The 23,921-nt window shown below is 46.8% G+C and overlaps 1 protein-coding gene across 2 annotated transcripts in view; it reads left to right on the top strand.

Annotated features, from left to right (window-relative positions):
* Positions 1–815: 815 nt before the first annotated feature.
* FAM168A (family with sequence similarity 168 member A) overlaps positions 816–23,921 on the top strand; it is a 46,581-nt gene continuing 23,475 nt past the window's right edge. The window contains exons 1-2 of one of the 2 annotated variants that reach the window (XM_029961506.1): positions 816–909; positions 12,826–12,913. In XM_029961506.1, coding sequence (XP_029817366.1) covers positions 12,844–12,913 — 70 coding nt within the window. In that variant the 5' untranslated portion in view covers positions 816–909; positions 12,826–12,843. Of the gene's footprint in view, positions 910–12,819; positions 12,914–22,829; positions 23,040–23,921 lie in introns of those variants that run through there. The other variant, XM_029961507.1, reaches the window with a different exon arrangement.

The following is a 23,921-nucleotide window of genomic DNA, read 5'->3' as shown; positions in this document are numbered from 1 at the left end:
CAGGAGCTTTGCTGCTCCTCTCTGTTACCTAAAACATGTGGAGTGGCTTGGGAAGGGAATGCCCTCCCCCTCCTGCACCCTGTGCTTCCCAGAGCCCAGTCACTCCCAATATGGTTATGAGCACTCCCAGTCTATCCCAGTTGCCCTCAGCATGCTCAGTCCCAGTTGCTTCCAGCATGATCCCAGCTTCTCTCACTTGCTCCCAGTAGCCCAAAGCGTGGTCCCAGTTGCCCCAGTTGTGATCCCAGTCCCCCCAGCATGGTTCCAGTATCTTCCAGTTGATCCCAGTTGCTCCCAATGTGTCCCCAGTTGGCTCCCAGTATAGGCCCAGTAGCTCCCAGTGAGGTTCTGTTCACACCCACTGTAATCCCAGTCGCTCCCAGTATGATCCCAGTGTGATCCTAGCCACTCCCACTATGATCCCTGTTACTCCCAGTTGTTTCCAGCATGAGCCCAGTTTTTTAGAGGCATTTCATTTCCAGTTCCAGAGCTTTTGTTCCAGCTGGGAAGGTGGGGTGGGGTGGGGTTGGGAGTAACATGTAAAACTGGGGCTAAAAGCTGCGTATTCCCAAATCCTCACAAACAGCTGGTTAACAGGGATTTGCATGGAAGCTTAAACTGGGAAGACCTTGGACTTATTTCCAGCTCTGGCATCCCTTCCCACTCCTCCCTTTCTCCCAACCTGTCTCCCATGTCCCCATTCCTTGTGCTCCAGGGAAGCCACCTTCCCCCTGTGCTGGAAGGAGCCGTGTTTTGTGTCCCACAGGTTTTCCCACGGAGCCCTCACGGCTCTTTCTCTTTCTCTCTGTCCTGTTGCTGCTCCAGAGCTCTGGAATGCTGTGAAGACTCACTGCCCAGGCACATTCCCCTCCGGATTATCTCCATCCGAAGGAAGCTCATCTCCCAGAGGTACCAATCCATCTTTGATGTGTCCCCTTCCGTCGGGTTTAGATTCTCCTCCCAACCCCATTTCCCCATCTCCCTCCAGGCAGGAAAGCTTTGGATTCCGTGGATTATAAAGTGTTGCTGTTTGAGCTGGTTTGGGCCCTTCTTTCTGTGAAAGGAGTTCGGTGGAATTGGAAAATAAGGAATTTCCGGCTCGTGAAACGCAGGAGTTGAAGCTGCACCAACACTCTGGGCCTTAATTTTATTGTGGTGATTTGTAAAGTGAATAAACTCTGCATTTTGGGATTTAGTGCTCAGATTATGAGCCCTGAGCAGGTCAAACCTCTGAACATGTTTTTTATATAAAAATATAGATAAGAATTAAGTACCTTATCTACAGGAGCTGTGAAATAGTCAGGAAATCCCTTTGGAAAACATCCCTGTGTGCCTGCCCTTCAGTTTTCCCTTAGGGATTCACTTCCCTCTGGCTATGGAAGACACTGGGATGGCTGAAGTGATCTGATCCAGCTGTTCTTGTGCAGGAATATGGAAAACCAAGGGTTGACTGTGGGGTTTTTCCCCCTTTTCTGTGTTTGGCTGCTCAGTAACATGAACTTTAAATGTCAGCAGCTCCTGGATCCGCTGGGCTGTGTCGGGATCAAACATTTGGACATGCCGTGACCCTTATCCTGAGGGCATTTCATCATTTTTCAGCCCTGCTTTGGGAAAAACCTGCCCTAAATCCACGGCTGCTCTTTGGACGCTGTTCCTTCCTCTCCCACCCCATCTCAGCCCAGACAGGACAGAAAGTGCCAAGGATTTCAGGGAAGCTTTTTGTCCTTGCCTGTGCCAGCCTTGAAGCAGCAGCAAAGATCCCCTGCCCATCTCCCTCTTTCCCCTTTTTCTCCTTTTCATGCTAGAAAAAAGGATAAAGATTAAAAAAAAAGGGACTTTGATGCTGCTCCTGACCCTTTTCCTGCCTGGTTTCCCCCAAATCTCCAAGCTGAGGCAGCAATAGGAGACCCCGTTGTGCTGCTTTTTTGGGATGTGAGAACCAGAAATCCAGGGCTGTGGAAGGGGAGAGGCAAAGTCTCTCCAATCCCGTGGGTGGGATTGATGGGAGGTGAGGTGGGAGAAGGCCCAGGAAGTGGGACTGGGATTGGAACTGGTAGGAGATCTCTGGGACAGGACGTTTTTCCAAGTGAGAACATGGGAAGTGGTGGCTTTGCAGGAGAAAGCTCCTGGTCCGGGGGCTCCTGGTCCAGTTCAGCTCCAGATTAAGGAATTTAGGTTTAAGATTTGGTTGTCTGAGCTCCCAGTTTGGTCCCTGGAGACCTCAAGAGTGGAATTGTTGGAGCCTGGGGGACCTGGCTGACCAGCTCCTGGTTGGCATCTCCAGAGAGATCGGGATTGCTCTCTAGGCTGTGATTGTCCTGCTTGGAATCTCCACCAACCACTTCAGATATTTAATTTTTCAGGATCTTTATTTGGGGTTGAGCCTCCTGATGGTGATTTCATTCAGAAATCAGAAGGTGGAAGGAATTGGCTTAAACTCCCAGGAAGTGTCCCACTCACCCACATCCCAAGAGAAATTCCAGCAATTCAACAGTTAATCCTGGTGTGTGTGTGTGTAAAATCCACATGTATCCAAAAATACCTCTCTTATCTCCCTCCTGGTTTGGTTTGATGTAAACATTCTGTGATGCTCTTTTACATTAGGCTGGGTTTTACCCACTGTGGAATTTGGAACTGGGCCTGGACTTTATGCTTTTGCTCCTCCACGATTCCAAACTCAGATGGAAAATTTCTGATCTTTAGTCTCGGGATCATTTGTGCCAGTTTGGTGGGATCTTCCCTGGGCTGGGAATGCTCCAAATCCGGGGTTGAAGTGAAGCTTTTTTCCAGCGTGGCCTGGAACACTTCCAGGGATGGGACGTGGCACTATGGAGGAACATCCCCCTGTTCCCTACGCTTTCCATAGCTCCTCCCTGCAGTGTTTGCTCCGCATCCCTTCTCCCACAAACCCCAGATGGATAATTTCCCACCTCTTCCCGCCGTGCCAGCCTTGTTTGTGTGGAGGAACGAATATTCCCTGTGGATTATCCGGCTCCTGGAGCACAGTGCTGCTAGAAATACCTGGTTGTGATTAAGTGCATTTTGAATTTGGGAGTTTGCTTAATGAGCTGCACCTTCCCCACATTCCTTTGTTCCCTCAGAAGAGCTCCGTGTTCCGATTTACGGGGCCAAAAGGGGGAAAGTGCCATGAAAAGCCTTAATTAGTCTCGTTTGAGTGCACAGGGAACAGAGTTGGTGTGAGCCAGCTTTTGATTCCACCCTTTGATTTTTCCCTAAGCTCGTTAGAGGCTCTGTATCCCTGCCTTTCTCAGGCTGGATTGGATAATTGGAATTTCGAAGAGCAAGAGCCAATTATAAGCAATAAAATTGCGAAGCAATCGGCTTCGTTATTAAATGTTCTTTTTTGAGCATGTGGAAGCCATAACTTGGTGGGGTGGGATTCACAGGAACGATGTCCAGAGGGTTTGTTGTGAGCCTCACAAAGGAGAATATTCCGGGAGCCTTGGATTTACCCGTTGTGCCACGTTTCAACGGCGTGTGAATCCCAGAATCCCAGAATTTGGGCCACCGAAGGTCATCCAGCCCAACTTCCCTGCTCAAGCAGGATCCCCGAGAGCAGCTACTTCAGGGTTGGGAATATTCCCAGGGAAGGAGACTCCAAAACTTCTCTGGGCAGCCTCTTCCAAGTGCTCTGTCGCCCTCACAGGGAAGTTCTTCCTCACGTTCAGGTGGAACTTCCCGTGTTCCAGTTTCCTCCCATTGTCCTGTTGTTTGGCAGCACCAAGAGCCTGGTGGTGCCACTGAGGTTTTGATTTTTCCTCTACGGGCCAATAGGAAAAAAACCCCAAACCTTGGAATACTGTGTTTTATGCTTGGAATTCCCACATTTTTTTGGATATTATAGTTCCTGTAGTCCCCAGTTCTGGCCATGGATTCTCCACACAAAATTAATTGAAATTGAAAATGGAAATTAACTGAAATGCAAATCCTATTCTAAGGTGTTCAGGTTTTTTTAATTGGACCTTCCAGAATTATGCTTGAATGGAAAAAAAAGAATTCCACTGGTATCAGTTGGATAATTTGGTTTGTTTGGGAATTAAGATTTCTGTCTGTCTCTGTAAAGCCTCCTTTTCTCTTGGGTATTATCACTTTAACTGCTTCAGAAAAAGGGTGTTGGATTGGGTTTCGATCCCAACTTGCCATTAAGGAGCCAACAACTGGATCTTCCAGCTCTTCCCTCCTTCCCTGTGGCAGTGGGGGTTGGAACACCTGACTGTGGGATGATGATCCACCTGGAAATGTTTTTCCACCATTCCAATCTCCACCTGCCCATGGAAGTCTCCACATTTCCCACTGCTGGACATCAGATTTGGGGTCCTTAGACGAGAGGGAATGGTGGAAAACATGGAAGTTCCTTGGCTCAACAACCAGCCTGAATATTTGGGATGTGTGTGATGGTGCACCGATATCTTCCATGGGGATTTGTCTTTCCAAAGGCATTTGCTCTTGAGGTGCTGCCTTTTTCCAACCCTGTGGAAAATTCCTTGCTTTTAAATATTTATACTTACTATTTTTATACTATTTTAATATATTTCTACTATTTTAATATTTTATACTATTTTAATATATTTATATCCAACATACTGATATTATTTCAATGTATTTATATATCTATACTTAATATAGCTGTATTTTAATATATTTATAGCATTTAAATATACTTTAATATAAAATGACTGACTTCCATAAGATAACCCTGATTTCTTGTTGGGGGATCAGTTGGAAATTAATGGGAATTTGTCACCTCTGCAAAATTTGCTTCTTGGCAAGAGTTTAAAGCCCCGAAAAGGAAGGGAAGAAGGAGAAGGCACCTCTTAGTTCAGCCAGTGCTGATCCTGTTTAACATTCCCTTTTAATCTTTGACTTGTGCCTGAGCATCCCGACGCTCTGGGGTCACCGTGGGATCAGCACAATCTCCCTGCTCAGCTTTTCCAAGCCTGTCTGTGGTGTTAAGTCTCCAGCTGGAAGGGTGATCCCCTCGGGAGCCTTGACCTGCTCTCAGAATTCCTTTCTCCTGGGTTTTATTCCGGTGGTTTTTTCCTCCCCGTCGGTCCCGCTCCGTTAATTGCTGTGACCGCTCGGCACAACCCTCCCTCTCCCTCTCCCAAACCTCCTTTGCTTCCTGATCAAGTGGTTCCTGGAGCAGGGCCCAAAGTGTCTCCTGGTTTCGTATCCCCCCAGGGGCAGCACAGCCAGACTTCCATCCTAATCCCTCTTCCCAAGCACAAAGACGTTGGCACTGTCTAGACATGGACGTTCCAGAGAGTTTATTCCCACTTTCCCACGTGCTCCCTCAAGGTTGAAGGTTCCCTCTTTCTCCTTTTCATCCCACAGGGTCCTCCTCAAAGCCTTTGCTCCATGGGGTGAAGTCCCGCAGATAATTTGGGAATGGGGTGAAGTCCCACATGCAGTTTGGGAACGGGTGGCCTTGAACTTTTCCACTTTATTTCTAGTCACTGAACAGCCTTTCCTTGAGCCCATGTTGGGCAGCTTTTCCATGCGGGAGTGGATCCTAAAAAGCTGGACTTTGGGAGTAGGGAAAGCTAAAAATTGAGTTTCCTGCTCTTTTGAAATTTTCCTTCTGCTCACGGCAGGCTTTGACCTTTCCTTTCTTGGGAAGTGTTCTGCTGGGAAGTTCAGCTAATGAGGGAATCATTAGGATCCTGGTCAGCCTTGGATGTGGTGTGGTTGTGTAGTGAAGAGGAGGGTGGCCACAAAAACATTGGGAAAACTGAGGATAAATTGGAAGTGGAGCAAAATCACCCATTCTTTGTGCCCAGAGTTCTCCCTCATTCTGGAGTTAGGTTCCTTATGTGCATTTATTTCCCATTTTCTCCTATTAAAGTGTCAAAATGATGGTCTCACTCCAGCCAGAGCAGCCCATGGATTCTCCTGCAATTGGAAAAGGCGTGGTCATGCTTGAATTCCCTTCCCCTGTCACCCCAACTGCGGATGGTTCCATTTGTGACACGAGGAATTCCATTTTTATCTGGCAATAAGAGCTAATTGGCAAGCCTGGAAAGTTGTACACAAGAAGAAATGTGTCTGTTCTTTTACCTCCGACAAAAAAGACAACTTGAAGAGCCAAAAAAATTCCTTAAAATCGTTCGTTGGACGGGGAAAAACCGGCTTTTTGTTTTGGGAAGGTTTTGTGTCTGCAGGATTCCAGCTGAATCCCGGGTGGGAATCGACTGCTAATGTTGATTTTTTAAAAAATCCGGATTTTTTGGGCACAGGAGGCTCTAAAATATTGCTCAGAGAAATAGTTCTGACAAGACAAGTGAGGTCAGAAAAACAAGAGCGTGTCATTCCAAGCCAAGTCCTTGGAAACATCTTCAGTGGCAGTTTTTCCCTGTCCCAAATCAGCTTTTTTCCTTGGCAGGGAAGACCTGAAGTGCTGTTTGTTTGCAGAATTCCTGCGTGGCTGACTCAGTCCTCAGAGTCCTCCTGGTAAAGACAGCTCTTGCTACTGGAAAAATCCCAAAGAAGCCAGGGAATGTCCAATATTCCCGAGGTAGGAACAACACGTGCAGCTTTTGGTGGCGATTGGTTTGATTTTGAGTTGTAGGAGATGCATTTCAGATGCATTTCAGGGAGAGCCGGATCATCTTTTTTCCCCCTTTTCCCATTCATCCAGAAACACTTGGAAATGAGCAATTCCATGTCTTTGTCTAGTTGAGGGCTGTTTTCTCCTAACATAAGGGAATAATTCCCACTTCTGTTAGGCCATTATCCCACAGGGATGTGGAGCAGATTCCAATTTGCTGCCCTTGGCTGGAGAGGGAATTGTGAAGGAAACTTGGGGGAAGTTGGACCAGTGTTGAATCCCTCTCCCAGAATAATTCCCAGCTGTGTGTTCCAGGTAACCTTTGAAAAGGGAACTGTCAGATCACATTTGCTTTCTGGGGATGGAAAAAGATCCATGATTTGGTCAAGGACAACCAAGGACTTTGTTTCTGTGGTTAAAATATGGCGTTATCTCCTGAGGAATCCAAGTTGATTCCCAGAGGTCCCTCTGATTCCGTGCCAGGGAAGCTGTTTTCAGGGGATATTAAGAGCACTTGGAAAGGTGCCACAGCAAATCCTTAGGGATGGGCCTGGAGCTCCGAAGGGTCCCAGCAAGGCTCTGCCTCTGGGGTAATTCTGACCAGATACTGTATTCAGGATCTGTATTCCTGATTTATCGCATAGGTTTTCCCCTGTGAAGAATTCATGGCATAGTTCAGGAATCTGGGGTGGTTTAATTATATGGAGCAGCTTTGGATGCACCTGAAACCTCTGGAAGTCGGTTTCTTTGGGTTGGTGGGTGATGGGTCTGTCAGGAGATTACACAGCCCCATGTGGAGTCTCCAGCCTGTATCAGGAATATGTGTAGGATATATAGGATATGGACCAGCAGATCCCCCCAAAATCCTGGTCGGGGGGAGCTAAACCCAGCCTGGCTGCAGCACAACTTCCAGCTCTTTCCTGGGAAGTGGGATGTGGGTGTAGACATCAATTTAACAAAGCCAGAGCAAGAGATGATGTTTAATTGCTCAGGGGGTGACACGGAGCCCTAATTAACAGCCACATAATGGGGTGGTTGGCTCTGGATCCGGAGCGGGATGTACCCGGAGAGCATCAGGGAAGGAGCTTGGCAGGAGATGATACGTGGGCTGGCTCTGCTAAGAAAGCCACCCCTGCAAGGCAGAGCTGCTGGAGGTATGAGCCCCCTCTTTTTGGGAATACTGAGAGTTCCCAAACCTTTCCAGAACTGCACATCCTCTCCCAGTCTCATCACCCCTGGGAAAGCGAACTCCTGGAGTTCCTGCCGTTCCCGCTGTTCAGCTGGAGCCTGGCTTTGGTCTGTGGGTAAACACTGACCAGCCTTCAAACCCCAACAAAACAGGGGTGGGTTTTTCTTTCCGAGGGACAGAGAGTGTTAAGTACGGGATTACAAGGCTGGAAATGGAGCCGTGTTTTCCTGTGGCTCTTTTGTAATTCCGGGATTATGTTTAACAAAGGTCCCCTTCAGCTCCCTCGGTGTTTCATTCCCTTGGGATGCTGGTGAGACCAGAGCTTTCCTTACCACGTTGAACTTTGCAAGAGGAGGTTTTTCACTTTATATTCAGGATGGAATTTCCTTTTTCTCCTTCTTCGGGTTTAGTTCACCTATTTTAGGAATGATTCTTCTGGATTTATTCCAAATATAGCTGCTGTGACTCAGCCTCTGCTCCTGGCTTTGGGCTCCAAGATGCACTTGCTGCTTTTACATTCCCTCTGCCTCTGGAATTTCTCCCTCTTCCTTCCTAATCCAATTCCTCGAGGAGCATTCTTCAGTTCTTATGGCTTTCCTATTGATCCCAGGATTTTTGATCCCATGATGTTTTCCAGCTGTCAGGGGCTGAGGAGGTTTTTTGGCTTGGCCTCGTCATTGCTGTTGTGTCTCTGCTCCCTTTTCTATTCCCCCATCCAGTGTCTGCAGAAGATTTTCGGGATCAGCTGGGAATTGCAAATCAGGAGGATTAGTGTTTGTATCCACCACGCTCCAGTGGAAGGGGATTACAAGTCCTGGGTCACTCAGGAGCTCGGGAATGTAGCTATGGAGGGATGGGAATTCTGCTCTGCTCCCACACGGCTGCCTCAGCAGATCATACAATCCAGGGATATCCAGGGTTGGGAGGGACCCACAAGGATCAAGGTCCAGCTCCAGGACACCCCAACAATCTCACCATGTGCTCCTTGAGCTCTGGCAGCTTTGGAAGTGGCCACTTCCTTAGGGAGCCTGTTCCAGTGCTCCCTCTGGGAGAAAAATCCTTTTCCTAAAAATAATATTTTGCTTGTGTTTTGTGGAAATGAAGGATAGGATTCCACAATGTCATTCCTGTCCTTTGGGATCAGACTTTTCCTTCTCTTTCCAGCCAATAACAGGTATTTGGCATCAAATAAAAAAGGAGAGCTCCAGACACATTCCCAGGAATGCCAGTGAAGGATACTGGTGGGATAACACGTTCCCAGTAATGCCAGTGAGGAATACCAGGAAGGCATGATCCCAGTAATGCAGGGATGGTTGTGCCCTGGGAAATTTCTGTGGAGAAATGTATATTATATTTATGGGATGTCATTCTCTGTGCTCTGACTTCCATATGTCCACCCCATTCCATTCAAATGCATGTCTCTAATTAAAGGAATTCAATATCAAATGATCAACTTAAATTTGATTCAATACATATTATTCATTGAAAAGGAATAACCAGAATATTTTATATTGGTTTTAAAAGGTTTTATTGGGGAAAAAACAAACCTAAAGGAAGAAAGAGGGGTCTTGGGAAGCATTTTCCTTGTTCTTTCTGGATGTGTATTCCCAGGCTCTCTGAATCGGAGAGGTCGTGGCTCCTCTCACAATTCCCCTCCTTTTCTTGCCATCAGGGACATTTTTTCCCCTCCTGTTGCCTGGCAATTCCTGTGGGATCACCCAGGTCCTGCCCTGTGCTTTCCCTCTGTTCCCTGGGCCGTTGTGGAACATCTTAGGACTGGTTTTCCAGAGGACAAGCATCTGGCCTAGGTGCTGTCTTACACCTTGACCTGCTTATTTTAGATTTAATTCCTTAGTTCTTCCTTGCTGTTGGAATCAGCTCCTAAAACTGAATTAAACCAGGAACTCTGTTTTTTTTGTAAAGGGAAAAAAAAAAGTGCCACCCAGTATTTCCCAAAACATCATCTGGGAATATCGAGTTTATTTTCCAAGTAAAACTAAACTTGTGAATTCATCACATTCCTACTTCAAGTCCTTGTAGACGCTCGTTGAAGCCCATAAAGGAGTTTTTCCCAAGGGGCTGGAGGGGCAAGACAAGGGGGAATGGCTTCCCAGTGCCAGAGGGCAGGGTTAGATGGGATATTGGGAAGGAATTCCTGGCTGTGAGGGTGATGAGGCATCACAACCTCATTTCTCTGACTGAGTATGAGATATCCATGAATGGAAAAGTGGGAGTGCTGCCCTCCCACCCCTCCAAGGTTTCTGGTGTCCCACCAGAAGGAAACTCCTGGCTGGAGGCCGTTAGGAATATCCCAAACCTTGGAAAACCGTTCCATCCAGCAAATCCCTGGTGAACCTGGTGCAGTAACGCAGTGCCCACCTCTCCAAAGGGCTTTTCCCAGTGGCCAACCGGAGTCTCCCAATCCATCATTTGGGGAAAGAAAGGAGCAGAGAGAAGTGTCTTGTGTTCCTGGAGGTCTTTCCAGCAAAACACAAGGAATTAGGGTTGTGGAGATAAAGGAAAGGAGATGATCAGCTGGAGGAGGACGCGGCTCAGTCGGGAGTACAAGATTCCAGCAGGGATCACTTCCAAAGAGAACATCAGCAAGGCTTGCAGTGAAAGGAATTAATAGGGAATATATCAAGGAAGCTGTTTGGGAACTGCTGAGAGCAGAGTTGGACACACAGGGAGCTTTGAAGAAATCCATGTGTTTGTGGGTCACCTGGGGGTGAAACCCGTTATCCCGCAGAGGAAAAGCTGGGAATTCACAGCATGGGATCCATCTGTGGAAAGAGAAAACAAGCCAGTATAAGACCAGCTCTGCCAACACCCTTGGGTTTTCCTCAGTCTGGAATTTCTTGCAGGGGAGCTGCTTCCAGGCCAGATTGAAGCAACCTGGGATAGTGGAAGGTGTCCCTGCCCATGGTACTGGATGAACTTTAAGGTCCCTCCCAACCCAAACCATTCCATGATTCTTGTTTTCCATTAGAATTCCTGTTCTATTTCTATGGCAAATAGAATATTTTATTCCACGTGAGGCGTGTCCAATCAACTTTTGGTTCTGGTGTAGCCAAAATAAAAGAGTAATTAAAACAGGAGCTGTTAATTGGGGGGGAACCCCCTTGTGTTACAAATTCCTGAGCTCACAGCAGCCTTTTTTGGGGAAAAGGTGGGATAGAGCCCTGGAACCTCCTGAATGAACCTTTAGCAGCTGAAATGGGAGTTAATTTAATTACTGTTTGTGGATCCCAAGTGAGAGTCAGGCTTCAAAGGACTTTCCTGAAAAGTTGTCAGGAAATTATTGGGATTTGGATGCAGTGCAAGGTCAGGAGGCCTTTTCATGTTCAAGGAGACTTTGGCTGGATGTGATTTGCATGTGATTTGCATAACATGAATGTTGAGGGCCGACAGGTCAGGGAGGGAACGTTGCTTTTTTGCTTTGTCTTCTCTCTTTGTTCCCACTCTTCATGTTGGTTCTCTGCTGCCTGGTGGGAAATGAGGGATTTTTTGGCACACAGAGAAAATCCTGCTCTTTTCCCGAAGGGGCTCCCAAAAGCATTTCCATCCTACTTTCACAAGGACAATGCAATGGGAGGGGAAAGGGAAGGTCACCTTGACACAAGGACTCACCTGTCCGTGTCACTGCTTTAAAACCCCTGGAAAATAGATTTATTTCGCATTAGGACTCTGTTTGTAAATATTTTATTCCCTTATTTCGAAAGGATAACGAGAATAACTTCAGGAACTTCCTGGATTTGGGATGCCAGGTTTATTATTTTATTTTATTTTATTTTATTNTATTTTATTTTATTTTATTTTATTTTATTTTATTTTATTTTATTTCGTTTTATTCATAGATGTTGGAACAGGCTCCCCAGGGAAGGGGACTTTGGACAAGGGCCATCAAACCCTTCTGCTGGAATGTCAATCCCGAGCCCAAACATTCCACGGACGTAAAGTTTTACGCTGATTTTCCTGGTGATCTGAACACTCCATGAGGCCACTGATGGCAATCCCTGTGTCCCTGTGGTTTTGCTTTATAACCCTGATTTCCTTGGCTTTCAGAACTGCTCCTCCTGTGCCAGCTGGGGGGTGGAGGGACAGCTAATTAATTAAGCACTAATTGTTGTCAAGTCCGTTGGTGCTGCCATTCACCGTTGGACTTGTTTATGATTGGAGGTAAAGCAGGAGGAGTTAATGATCCTCCAAACTGTGCATCCATCACCAGACACTTGGTTGGGAAGGAGGGGGTTATTTATGACCTGGAAAACAGCGCATTGGAACAAACCCCCCCGGACTGGGAAGGCAGGATGGTTTTGGGTCTGGCGTGAGATCGTCACTGGATAACTGTGCAGACAAATGTGCTGCCTAATAGAGCTTAATGACTGATTTTCCCCTTAATCACAACTGAGAATGTGCTTCATTAAGATAATTAACTGAGCCACTTGCTTAACTGACACTTGGGAGGCACACATTCCCAAGTTCCTTGGCTTTCCTCTGAAGAAAACTCCCGAGGAGCTGACCCGGCTCCACCGGAACGCGAGGGCTCTTGGAATCTCCTGGCTCACGGAAGATCTTGATTCCATGTCCCTGTCTGGGAGAGGGGTGGGTGGCACTGGATGCCCTGCCCAGGAGCCAGGCCTTGGCCTCTGGGTTTTCCCACTCCACAAATCTTTGCAGATGGGCTTTGATCTCCTGATTCCCCAAAGGTCGGAGCTTGGTTGGGGTTGGTTTCGTCACCCAAGAACTTTTCCCTCTTCCAAGGGAGAGGATTCCTTGTCTGACTGGTGGCTTCTCCTCTTTGTTGCAGCTGGAAGTGGGGTCATGAATGTTGAGCCCCCCTGGAGCAGGGATGTGTCAGATCCATCTGCTCCATTTGTAGGCAGAACACACAGCGCTGGAGAATTTCTGGGAATTAACGAAGAGATCCAAGCCTTGAATTATTAAATATCTCTCTGGTTGTGATGTCTGGTTGTAAAGCCTTCCCTTCCCAGCTCTCTGTGTCTGGAATTCTAACAGGGGGATGTTTGGAGCCAACATCTCAACTCTGCTTTTCTTTTGTTCCCAGAGTTCCTGGTCTTCCACCATGAATCCTGTTTACAGCCCCGTCCAACCGGGGGCTCCCTATGGAAACCCGAAGAACATGGCATACACAGGTAGGACTGGTGTTCCCTGGCTCCTTCCCGAGTGTCCATGTCCCACTGGAGGAGCAGGTGGTCACTCAGGAGCGATGGGAGAAAGAGTTCCCATCAGGGAACGGGATTCGCAGGGAAAACCTTCCAGCGACGTCAGTGCAGTGAGTAGTGAGGAGAGTTGAATCCATAGGAGGATGCCCTGGAAATCCTGAGGAAAAGGATCAAAAGGGGGTTTCTTCGGATAAACAAAACAGGCAAGAAGTTGCTGGGAGGGTCAGTGGGAGCTTTGTGTGTGGAGCTGAGCTGGGCTTGGCTCTGCAGCTGGGCTCAACTTCCCTCCAGAGCTGAACTGAGCTTCCCATGCACGTGCTGGAATAATCCAGCTGGAGAAGTGAGGATCCCCCAGGATCTCCTGTTGTTTGGAGAATGTACAGTTGCTCTTGGAGGTGGGAACTTAAACCCTGTTCTTGGCTGAGTTCTTTGCTCTCAGGTTCCACTCTGCTTGAGCCCATCTGATGTTGAGGAACGAGTCTGGTTTAAAGCCCTTCTTTGGAACTGAGTTGTCTAAAAATGTAATTTTTAGTACTCCAACAAGGCACTGCAAGATGTTTCCCATAATTCTGCAGCTGAAGGGTTCTGATGTGGAAAGAATTTAGGTGGAAAAACTCCGTTTCTCAGTGGTTTTCCCCGTGGATTTTGCTCTCATGAGCACCTTCCAAAACAAGCCTTGGAAAACTCCTTCTTCTCCCATTTTGGATGTAATTAGGTCTTGGGTGTCATGTTGTGTCAAGACTTTATATTTGTGGGGCCTGTTGGGCATGTTGACTTCCCCCTGATGTGTGGAATTGCTTGGGAATGTGCTTTTGTGGAAGTGAGCATCGGACACTCTCAGCTCCTTTGTGTACGGAATATTCCAGGGAACAAAAACCTTTTAAATCTGAATTAGTTGGAATATTTCAGGAAATATAAAGTTCTACAGCAAAGGAGGAGGAGAAAATTGAAATTTTAACCTCTGTACAGAAAAGAGGCAACTCCTGAGGGTGGGCTCAGAACTTATGGGAAGAGCTGTGGAATAAAACTCCAGTGGGATAAAGGCAGAAAGAAAACAAGGATGGCAATCAGGAGACTGGCAGCTTGAATATGTGGGTTTTTTAGTTTTATGTGAATATTTTCTAGTATTTAATATTTATTATTTTTATTTCTGTGATTGCTTTTGGCTGAAAGGATCAGTTTGAATCTGATTTTCTTCTCATTCTTGTTTCTTTGCTGTTTTCCAAACCCGGGGGGTGGGGATGGGGAGAGAGATCCATTCCAAGAGAAATAATAAGAGTTTTTGTGCCAAATTGGCTGTTGGGGAAACTGAGAAATCCTTGTGTTAGGAAGAGTGGGGAATCCTTGGCACAGACCCAAGGACCTGGAGCACCATCCCTTTATTCATATCTTTCATTTTCCCAGTCTGATCTTCCTTGAAGGACAGTGATTTCCTAAAGAATTTTTAAAGTGTGGGCTGGCTTAGATGGATCTTTAGAGGAAATAAAAATCAAGTTTAAACCAGGAGGTTTTAAATCAGAGTTATTTGGTGAAATAGAGGCAGAATTGGGAAGCTGTTGTTTGAATTGAGGCTGATTTTTAATTGGATTTAAGGCTTGGTAGAATTCCTTCCCCCCCAACAAAATCTGAGCTGCTGAACCACCTGGTTTTCCTTTGGAGTGTTCCCCTTCCTGTTTTCCTGCACCCACTCCAGGAAGGCAGCAGCGCTGTGGATGGATCAGCCTGTTGGTGTGGAATCAGGGATGAGGAATCCAACCTCTCCTTGTTTGATTCCAGTGGTGTTTGTTCTCCCTCCCGCTGGGATCCTTTCCCTCCCAGGATCTCATTAATATGCTGATGAGATGCTGGAATTCAGGGCCTGACTGACTCCATGTTCCTTATTGCTGAATAATAAATGGGAATAAAATCCAGGAGCCCAAAGATGTGAAGCCAGTTGGGAAATCTCCAGGGAGTTTGTGTCGCTCCGGTGCACGACATCCCTCCGGTCCTGCTGCACTTCCCAGCCTGGGAGGGATGCTCATGGAATTCCGGGATGGTTTGAGTGGGAAGAGACCTTAAAGCTCATCCAATCCCACCCCCTGCCATGGGCAGGGACACCTTCCACTGTCCCAGGTTGCTCCAGCCTGGCTTTGGACACTTCCAGGGATGTGGCAGCCACAGCTTCCCTGGTAGAAATCCTCCTTTTAACCCTCCTTTGTGGGACACAGAGAATTCCAAGCGTGATTTCAGCCTTTTTATTAACTTGAAATTCAAATTGGGCTGTGTTATTCCTTGGAAAATCTGGGCTTTGATAGAGATTGGCTCTTTCCAAGTTCTGCCGTGTGGAAAGAGGATAAACTTGCCTTTTTTCCCCGTTCTTTTTGGTATTCCTGATCACATTTTTGGAGAGCGCTGAGGAACGTGAGGCTTTGATGCCAAAGCAGGTGGGATTGGGCTTCTCCCTCTTTCCTTTTCCCTCTCCTTATAAGATCTTCCTGCATGTCCCCCCTTTCCATGGATTGGGATATTTAATTAGGGGATCCATTGCTTACCAGTTGTGTAAAACAGGAATTTTCAGGGCATTGAATTGATTTCAGGGGGATTAAAAATGGATGAAGTGGATACAGTGAATATTTTCCCTCTGGCATTTCTCCATGTTTATTAATTGCTGTGTGTGGAGCAGACAGGGAAATCCTCCTGGAATGGGAGATGAATGAGCTGTGACCTGTGGAGACTCTTGTTTTTATGTTTAAATGTGGGATTTCTATACTGGGAAACTTCCAAACAACTTGTAGAATCATGGAATCACAGAAATGCTAAAAATATGCTAAAAAGTCCAAGGTGAATCCTTTGAAATTCCTGTAAAACCTGCAACATGAAGGTCATTAAATTCCCTTAAATTCTGCTAAATCCATATTTAAAATGAACTGCCTGGCTTCTGTCTATCAAATTTAGAGTTTTTTTGAGATGGAGAAGGAAGCAGAGGGGTTTGGGATTCGATTAGGGGCGGAATCCCCATCTCTGGAAGTGTTCAAAATCCCTGTGGATGTGGCACTTGGGGACATGGGTCAGTGGTGGCCTTGGAAGGTGCTGGGAGAAGGATTGGACTCGATGCTTTTCCAGATCTTTTCCTGCCTTTGTGATTCTGTGATCCCCAAATAATTCACGAAGTGGTTTGGAGCTCCAGAGAAACGTTGGGAAACATCCCTCTCCCCTTGTTTTGTCCCTGTGGTGAGGGCAGAGAAGAGAAAAAAGTGTAGGTGGGAGGAAAAAAGCCAAAAAGATGACCTTGGAAACATGTTTTTTATTTTCATTTTAATTTTCATTTTTATTTTCATAGTTTTACTTTTATTTCTGTTTTAAGCACCAGCCCCACCAAAGCTCTTCCCTTCCCTTGCACATCAGCAAATTCTAACCAGTGATTTTGGCTTTGAAAATGTGGATTCAGGATTAAAATTGGTGACTGAAGGGGTTTTTTATTGTCTTTTTTTTCTCAGTCTCTCTAGATCACAGAATGAAACTGGGGTTTTGATGGTTTTGTTCATTTTTAGGGTGTTTCTGAGCCATCCTATTTTCCTTTGTTTCAGCCATGTTTTCCATCATTTAAACCTTCTTTTTCTTCATGTTCCCTGTGCTTCCATGTGTTTTCCTGGATGTTCCTTTTACTTTGCTCCTGAACAGCAAGAAAGTTCCATGCAGGAAGTCAAATTGGCCCTCTTGGCATTGCAGGGGTCGGAAAAGCTCCTTAACATGATTCCTCCACCCATAATTCCATCCTCCCTCCCCAGAACTATCCCTGGATGTCCAGTTTGTCCCAGCAGAGACCCACCAGCAATCCCTAAATCCCTCAGTGATGCTCCACCCTTAATATGTGCCGCCTTCCCCCCTACACCCTTTTATACCAGATCTGTTAGAACTGAGCCTATTTTCCCTAGTTTGTACAGATTTATTAGTACTGAGCCTATTTCCCCTTGTTTGTCCCAGCTCTGTTAGTCCAGAGCCCATTTTCCCTGGTTTGTACCAGGTATGTTAGAACTGAGCCTGTTTTCCCTGGTTAATACCAGATCTATTAGTACTGAGTCTGTTTTCCCTGGTTTGGACCAGATCTGTTAGAACTGAGCCTATTTTCCCTAGTTTGCACAGATCTGTTAGTCTGAGACTATTTTCCCTGCTTTGTCCCAGATCTGTTAGAACTGAGCCTGTTTTCCCTGGTTTGTCCCAGATCTGTTAGTCCCAAGTCTATTTTCCCTGGTTTGTAATCTGTTCATTACCGAGTCTGTTTTTCTACTGGACTTTATACCAATATTTTAGTTCTAGTTTACTGAGGATCAGCTTTCCCAAAGCTGGGCTTATTAATCACAGAATCCCAGAACAGTTAGGCTTGGAAGAGACCTTCCAAATCATCCATTTCCAGATCTGTTTGTGGCAGATTTTGCCTCGTCTGACACCAAAATCAGGTGTTGCTTCTCTGCAGCTCCATTTCTATCCTGATTTTTCCTGCTCCTGCCCTTCCCTCTGGCTGCTCTCGCTGCCATTCGGCCTCATTTCATCTCAGGCAGGACTGGGGGAGAATTTTAATGTCTCTGTGGCCAGAGATGATTTATGGGATCCCAAAGCCCTGGCTGGGAGTGCAGGAAGAAAATCCTGGTTGGCACCGCTCAAATAAATGAGCCTGAAAGGCCCTTTAGTGTTCCAGGCTTTTTTCCTTCCCTTCCCCTCGCCCTCCCCGGGCCTTTCCCAACCCCTGAATTCCTCCTGGTGGTGAGAAGAGCTTGCAGGAATTGCCAGCTCCGGGGGTTTTTGTGATGAGTGTATTTGGCAACAGCCTCAGGAATTCCCGTTACCTTTCATCTGGGAAAAGCCTGCTTTTGTGGTGCCCAGGGAAAACCAGGGAATCACAGCATGGTTTGGGTGGGAAGGGACCTTAAAGATCATCCAGTTCCCCCTGCCATGGGCAGGGACACCTTCCAATCTCCCAGGTTGTTCCAACCTGGCCTTGGACACTCCCAGGGATGGGGCAGCCACAGCTTCTCTGGGAATTCCATCCCAGCCCTCCCCACCCTCCCAGGGAAGAATTGCTTCCCAATATCCCATCTAACCCTGCCCTCTGGCAGTGGGAAGCCATTCCCCCTTGTCCTGGCACTCCAGGACCTTGGGAAAAACTCTTCTATGGGATTCAATGAGTGTCTACAAGTCCTCAGAGTCTGTCCCCACAGCAACTAAAAACTGTCACTTTAAATGTCCTGTTCAGGCTCTTCCAGAGTTTTTTCCCTTGTGGATTTTTTCCCTGGTAGCCTGTGCAGGAGCTGAACTTTTCAGGCAGAATTTAATGCCAAAAATCCAATAAAAACAGAGGCATGTGCAAAGAATACAGTAAAAAACGGGGTCATATGCAAAGAGTACAATAAAAAATTGGATCATGTGCCAGGAATCCAAGTGTTGGAGCACTCCAGGAAATGTAAATGTTACAAATCACACAAGAGAAGAAGATAATAATAATAATAAAAAAAAGGAAGAACAAAGCAGTGGCAAAGTGAGGGCTCAGGGAGGGATGGGGTGACCTCGGAGCTCCTCTGCCTCTCCTGACTCCCAGACTTCCATGAGGCTCATTAAAGGCTCCAAGCACAAAGCATCAAACACTTCCAGGAAAAAGTTGGTCTCCATGGGAATAGAGGGCAAACTAAAAATAACTCAAAGCTGCATTTCAACCATTCTGCAGGAGATTGTCATGGCAATGGGGAGAGTTGTAACCTGTTGTCATGAGAACCAAAGTTGGGAATTAATGGGAAAGCTGCTCCCACCTCATCTTTATTCATCCCGGATCCAACATCCACGAGGGGACAATTCCACAGGAGTGCCTTGAGGGAGCAGCTGGAGGGGAGCAAAGGAGGGAAAATGGGCTGTGGGGGTAAAAAAAAAGGAATTTAAAGTCTCCATGGCCAAACCAAAGCACTGATAGGATGGGAAAAAACCCCAGGATGGAAATGCCTGGAGCTTCTATTTTGTGTCCTAAACTGGGAAAGGCCTCTGAATTCCTGGGAAAAAAGTCCTGGCTATCGTAGCCTGGAAGGGAACTGGTGTGTGGCTGGCGGGAAGCAAGGGAAGGGAATTCCAGCTCGGGATCAAATCCTGCCAGGCACTGACTCACCTGCCATGGATTTGTCCCTCTGTTTGCCTTCCAGCTCCTACATTAACCAGTAGTTAAACCATCCCTGGAATTCCCTGGGACTTCCTTGCCTAATGAACACTCCAGGTGGTCCAGGTGCTTCTCCATCTGGCACCAGCTCGGATCCATCTGCCCTGGCTTTGGCCTTGAAGAAACCTCTCCTGGGAAGTTTATCCCAAAATCTTTGCTTCCTGAAGCCTTTAAGAAACAAAGGGACGTGCTGCAACAACCAGGAATCCTGTGAGTTTCTGGGACAGATGGAATGGTTTCTGCTGCAAAACAGGGAATTTGATCATGCACAGGGAAAAACAGGAATGTCATCTCTTGGAAGACTCCCGTGTGTTTAGGAATTTTGGAATGTGTAACTCCTGTGTATTTAGGAATTTAGCTTTCACATGTGGATGTTAAAGCTTCTGGCACAGCCATTCAGGGCAGCTTCCCAAAGGAAATGCAGAGCTGGTCACCTTGAAAAAGCAGGGAATGTCATCCTGCATTTCCATCTCCACTCTGGCCAGGCAGGAGGACTTGGCACCCTCTGGAGCAGAGAGATTTGATGGATGGCAGAGCTCCTGATGTCGTTGGCAAGCAGTGCAAGCTCCACAGGATTTGGCAATGTTGGATTCCTTTATTATTCCCTATTTTTAGAGAAATCTCTCAGTTTGCTCCTGCTCCTGCTGTAAATCCATGGGCTCCATAGGGAGGTGTCTCCATGTGTTCCCATGCATTATGCACATCCCACATCCCCAATATACTGATCCAGCTCCTAAACACCAGCCCTTCCTTTCCTGCACTGTCAATCCAACACGTTTTCCCGGTCAATCCAACATGTTTTCCCGGCAGAACCGGGAATTTCTTGGTATTTCCATGTTGAATGTTTGACCTTCAGATGATTTTTTCCCCCTCTAACTCTTGTTGCTCTTGAAATAAGAAAATCTTTGGGGCCTTGAAATTAATTTGGCCGTGGGTTCATTGAAATCCCTTTTCCTACAGGGAAAAAAAAACCCTGGAATTTCAGCCTTGCTGAGCAGCACTTCCAGAATTAAATTTATCAACAGAAATGACACCTCAAAGAGCCTTTTTGAGAAACCCCAAAACATCTCATTTTTGGTAACTACGTATGGCCAGAATGGGAATTCACCCCATCCTTTGAAAACATTCCAGATGTGGGAAAAACAAGGAAAATGGAGCACCAAAAAAGAGGAATCTTTGCAGCTGTGATGATTTGGGAAAGAAATGATTCCTGGGCAAATAAGTCTGGTTTTCTTCCGGGCTGGGTGTTGAATAGGCAGAGTCTGGAGTTATCCTGATTTAGGAAAATCCTTCTCCAATATTCCTTAACTGCTTCAGGAGCTTTCCCAGGGCTCGGGTTCCTGATCACCCCATTTTATCCCAGTTCTTTCCCTGCCTCTTCATTCCAGGCTGTGACAATGAGCCTGTGTTTAATTTGGCAAATAAACCTAAAACATAAACCCAATTCCGTCCCTTGGGAATAATAATTAGTATTTATTCTTCCCAAAACACCCAGTTTGCTGCCAGAAAATCTGGTGGAGTTTAAGACAAATTATTTAATTCAACATAATTTTTTAAAATTTCTTTAATTTATGAGAAAATTAAAGGGAACAAAGAGGGAAGAGAGATGCTAAATTGCATAAAATCATGGAATTTGGGTTGGAGAGGACCTTAAAGCTCATGGGCAGGGGCACCTTCCACTATCCCAGGTTGCTCCAAGCCCCGTCCAACCTGGCCTTTCCCAGTAGTCCCAGGGTTGGGATTTCTTTGGGGAGGATGGAAAAACCAGCTTCAGTTCTGTCTTGAGAAGGTTTGAACCTGCATGCTCAGGTTTAGGGATATTTTGGGATGTTTTTCCTGCTCCATTTTTGCCTCAACACTGGAACGGGACCGGAGTCCAAAGGAATGTCCAGAAGGTTCAATCCTCAGGAGATTTTTCCAGTTGAATTTGCCCCATAAATTTGAAGGAGAGTCATTGAATAATTCCAGTTGGGAAGGACCTCTGGAATTCCCCAAGTCCAGCTTGGGGTCAGGCTGCTCAGAGCCTTGTCCAGTGGACAGAAGTTAAGGAATGTTTTCCAATGTTTTGGCAGGTTTTGAAGTTTTGCTGGAAAAAATTCTCCTGACTCTGTTGCCAGGTTTGAAAAGAGCAGGACTTCCAGAGGATTTGGGATGTTGGATATGAAGCTTCTCTTGCTCTGGAGCCAGGCTGGGAGAGCTGGGGGGGTTCCCCTGGAGAAGAGAAGGCTCCAGTGACACCTGAGAGTCCCTTGCAGGGCCTAAAGGGGCTCCAGGAGAGCTGGAGAGGGACTGGGGACAAGGGATGGAGGGACAGGACAAGGGGAACAGAGAGAGCAGGGAATGGGGTGGAAACGAAGCACCTCCAAACCTGGCNGGGAAGTTTTGTGGCTTTGATGGGAAGATTCAGCATCCTGGGAAGATTCAGCATCCTGAGCTCTGCACTCTTGAGTTCTTTGGTTTATTTTTTGTGGGGATTTTGTTGTTTTCCCCTCCCCGAAGTTTGCAGGATCTGTGGACACAAAGCTTTTGCAGCTGCTGCAGCTTTTTCAATGGATTTCCACATCCTCCCAAATTCAGAGGGATGAGTCACCTGGCAGAGACAGGAAAGGAGGCTCATCCCAAACACATTCCCGTTCACAGCCCTGCCTCGGGATGCTGAACATGACAGTGCTTTGTTTTCCAAGAATGGGCAATTAGGGGGGAGATAAAAAGCTGCTAATTTTCTGGGATGGGAGAGGAACAGCTGAGAATTGTAGTCATGGAGTAGTTTGGGTTGGAAGTGACCTTTGAAGGTCATCCCATGGGCAGGGACACCTCTGTTGTCCATCCCAAGGCTAAAGCAGTGCAGGTTGATATTCAGGAACTAAATGTTGCCCAAATTAAGAGGAATAATTAGGAAGTACCCTGAGCTTCTGGAAAAACCCACCCAGAGTGATGACCTGGGAGGTCACAGTTTGCCCTTCCTCGCCTGTGGATCTTCTCCTTCTTCTCCACCTTTATTTTCCCAAGGTAAAGTGGAAAAGGTAGTATGGAAATTAAAATGGAAAAGGCAGTTGGGAAACTGAAATGTCTCTTTTCACCCCGGAACAAGGTGGGATCTTTAGTTTTGTGCCCAGATCACTTCTACATATTTCATTTATTGACTAAACCTTTGGGAAGCAAAGACCTGCTTGAATATTCATTGCCTAAGTCCTTAGAACGCCCTGAACTCCTAATCAGGTGATATATTTACTTCCTTAATCCCTCCTGACCTTCTTCCCTATGGAAATGAGACAATTTGAGAGCATCTCCTGCAGCACCTGAGATCCAGCTGATTGCTCTGGCAGTGATTGCAGTGCCTCTTCCCAAAATTCCTGGGAAAAATCCTCAATCTTAACTCTCCCTTGGCTTTGCTGTGTCCTTGACCACTTGTCCTGTCCCTCCATCCCTTGTCCAAAATCCCCCTCCAGCTTTCCTGGAGCCCCTTTAGGCTCTGGAAGGGGCTCTAAGGTCTCTTCTCCAAACTGGACACCCCCAGCTGTCTGTGCTGATTGAAAAATAATAAATAAATAAAATCAACCTGCAAAAAGATGCCCAGAAGACAAAATACTCATGGAACAATCAGGATGTTGGGATTTGGCCTAAAAATGCCACTGAAATGCTACTCCAGGCAAGGTTTTGCTGCCGTGGAAAACGAATGGACGTTGATTTTATCCCACTCCTATAAAACAGGTGCTGGAGTTCCAGAGGGTTCTGCGTGGTCACAGAAGACAGACCTCATTCCAAGAGATGATTCCCAAGCAGTTGTAATGTTCTCCTGCAAAAAAAAGCAGTGATTCCTTGAGCTGGGAAGGGAAAAATTCCATGAAAGAAGCTGAGAGGGGTTGGTCACATAAACACCCAGCGGGAGTTGCTTCCGGGACACACCAGCTGGAATAAAGGGTGAGAGTAGGAACTGGAATCGTGATTTGGCACTTTGGAGGGTCGGGTACGGGGTGAGGTGGAAGTTTGGAGGGAAAGTAGAGCCCTGAAGTTTTAAGGAGCTAAACGAGGTGATTTGTGGCATTTTTAAAACCTCTGAGCCACCGCGGGCGCTTCAGGAGGACTTTTTGATTCTGCTGAGGCTCCTCAGATCTCCACTTTCATGTTCTTTGTCATCATCTCTTCATCTCCTGATTTCCAAGCACCAAAAGGATCCTGCCAAGCTGTTTGAAACCTGAAAGAGAGAAGCTACCCTGTTTATTGACCTCTGCTTGAAAGCTGGAAGCCTTCCTCCGGTGCCTCAGATGTTCCCTCCCTTCCCCTCCTGGGTTGTTACAAACCTCTGCCTGTCAAGGGTGGGACGAGCTGAGAGCCTAAAAATTCCCAGCCTGGAGCTCATGGACCACCTGGATCCTTCTGCTCCCCATGGCAGGACCCTGGAAGTGTCCAAGGCCGGGTTGGATGGGGCTTGAAGCAACCTGGGATAGTGGAAGGTGTCCCTGCCCATGGAACTGGGAGATCTTTAAGGTCCCTCCCAAGCCAGTGTTAAGTCCCACCAAGAGCTCTGGGATTTGGGTTTAAGCTCTTTGATATGAAATCCCCTAATTCCTTCTATCATGGATGTATTCCATGCTAATCAGTGTCCTGGATGTGAGGGATGAATGTGGGGTTTTCCAGCAGCAGTGACAGGCTCTGAGAAGGAATTCCATGAACTCTGCTCTGGAGCCAGGCTGGGAGAGCTGGGGGAGTTCCCCTGGAGAAGAGAAGGCTCCAGTGACACCTGAGAGTCCCTTGCAGGGCCTAAAGGGGCTCCAGGAGAGCTGGAGAGGGACTGGGGACAAG

Source organism: Manacus vitellinus, unplaced genomic scaffold (assembly GCF_001715985.3).
Source record: "Manacus vitellinus isolate BGI_N305 unplaced genomic scaffold, ASM171598v3 scaffold_35_pilon, whole genome shotgun sequence".
Classification (NCBI taxonomy): domain Eukaryota; kingdom Metazoa; phylum Chordata; class Aves; order Passeriformes; family Pipridae; genus Manacus; species Manacus vitellinus.
The sequence above is the reverse complement of the archived record's forward strand: the minus strand, read 5'-3'. Positions and strand labels throughout refer to the sequence as shown.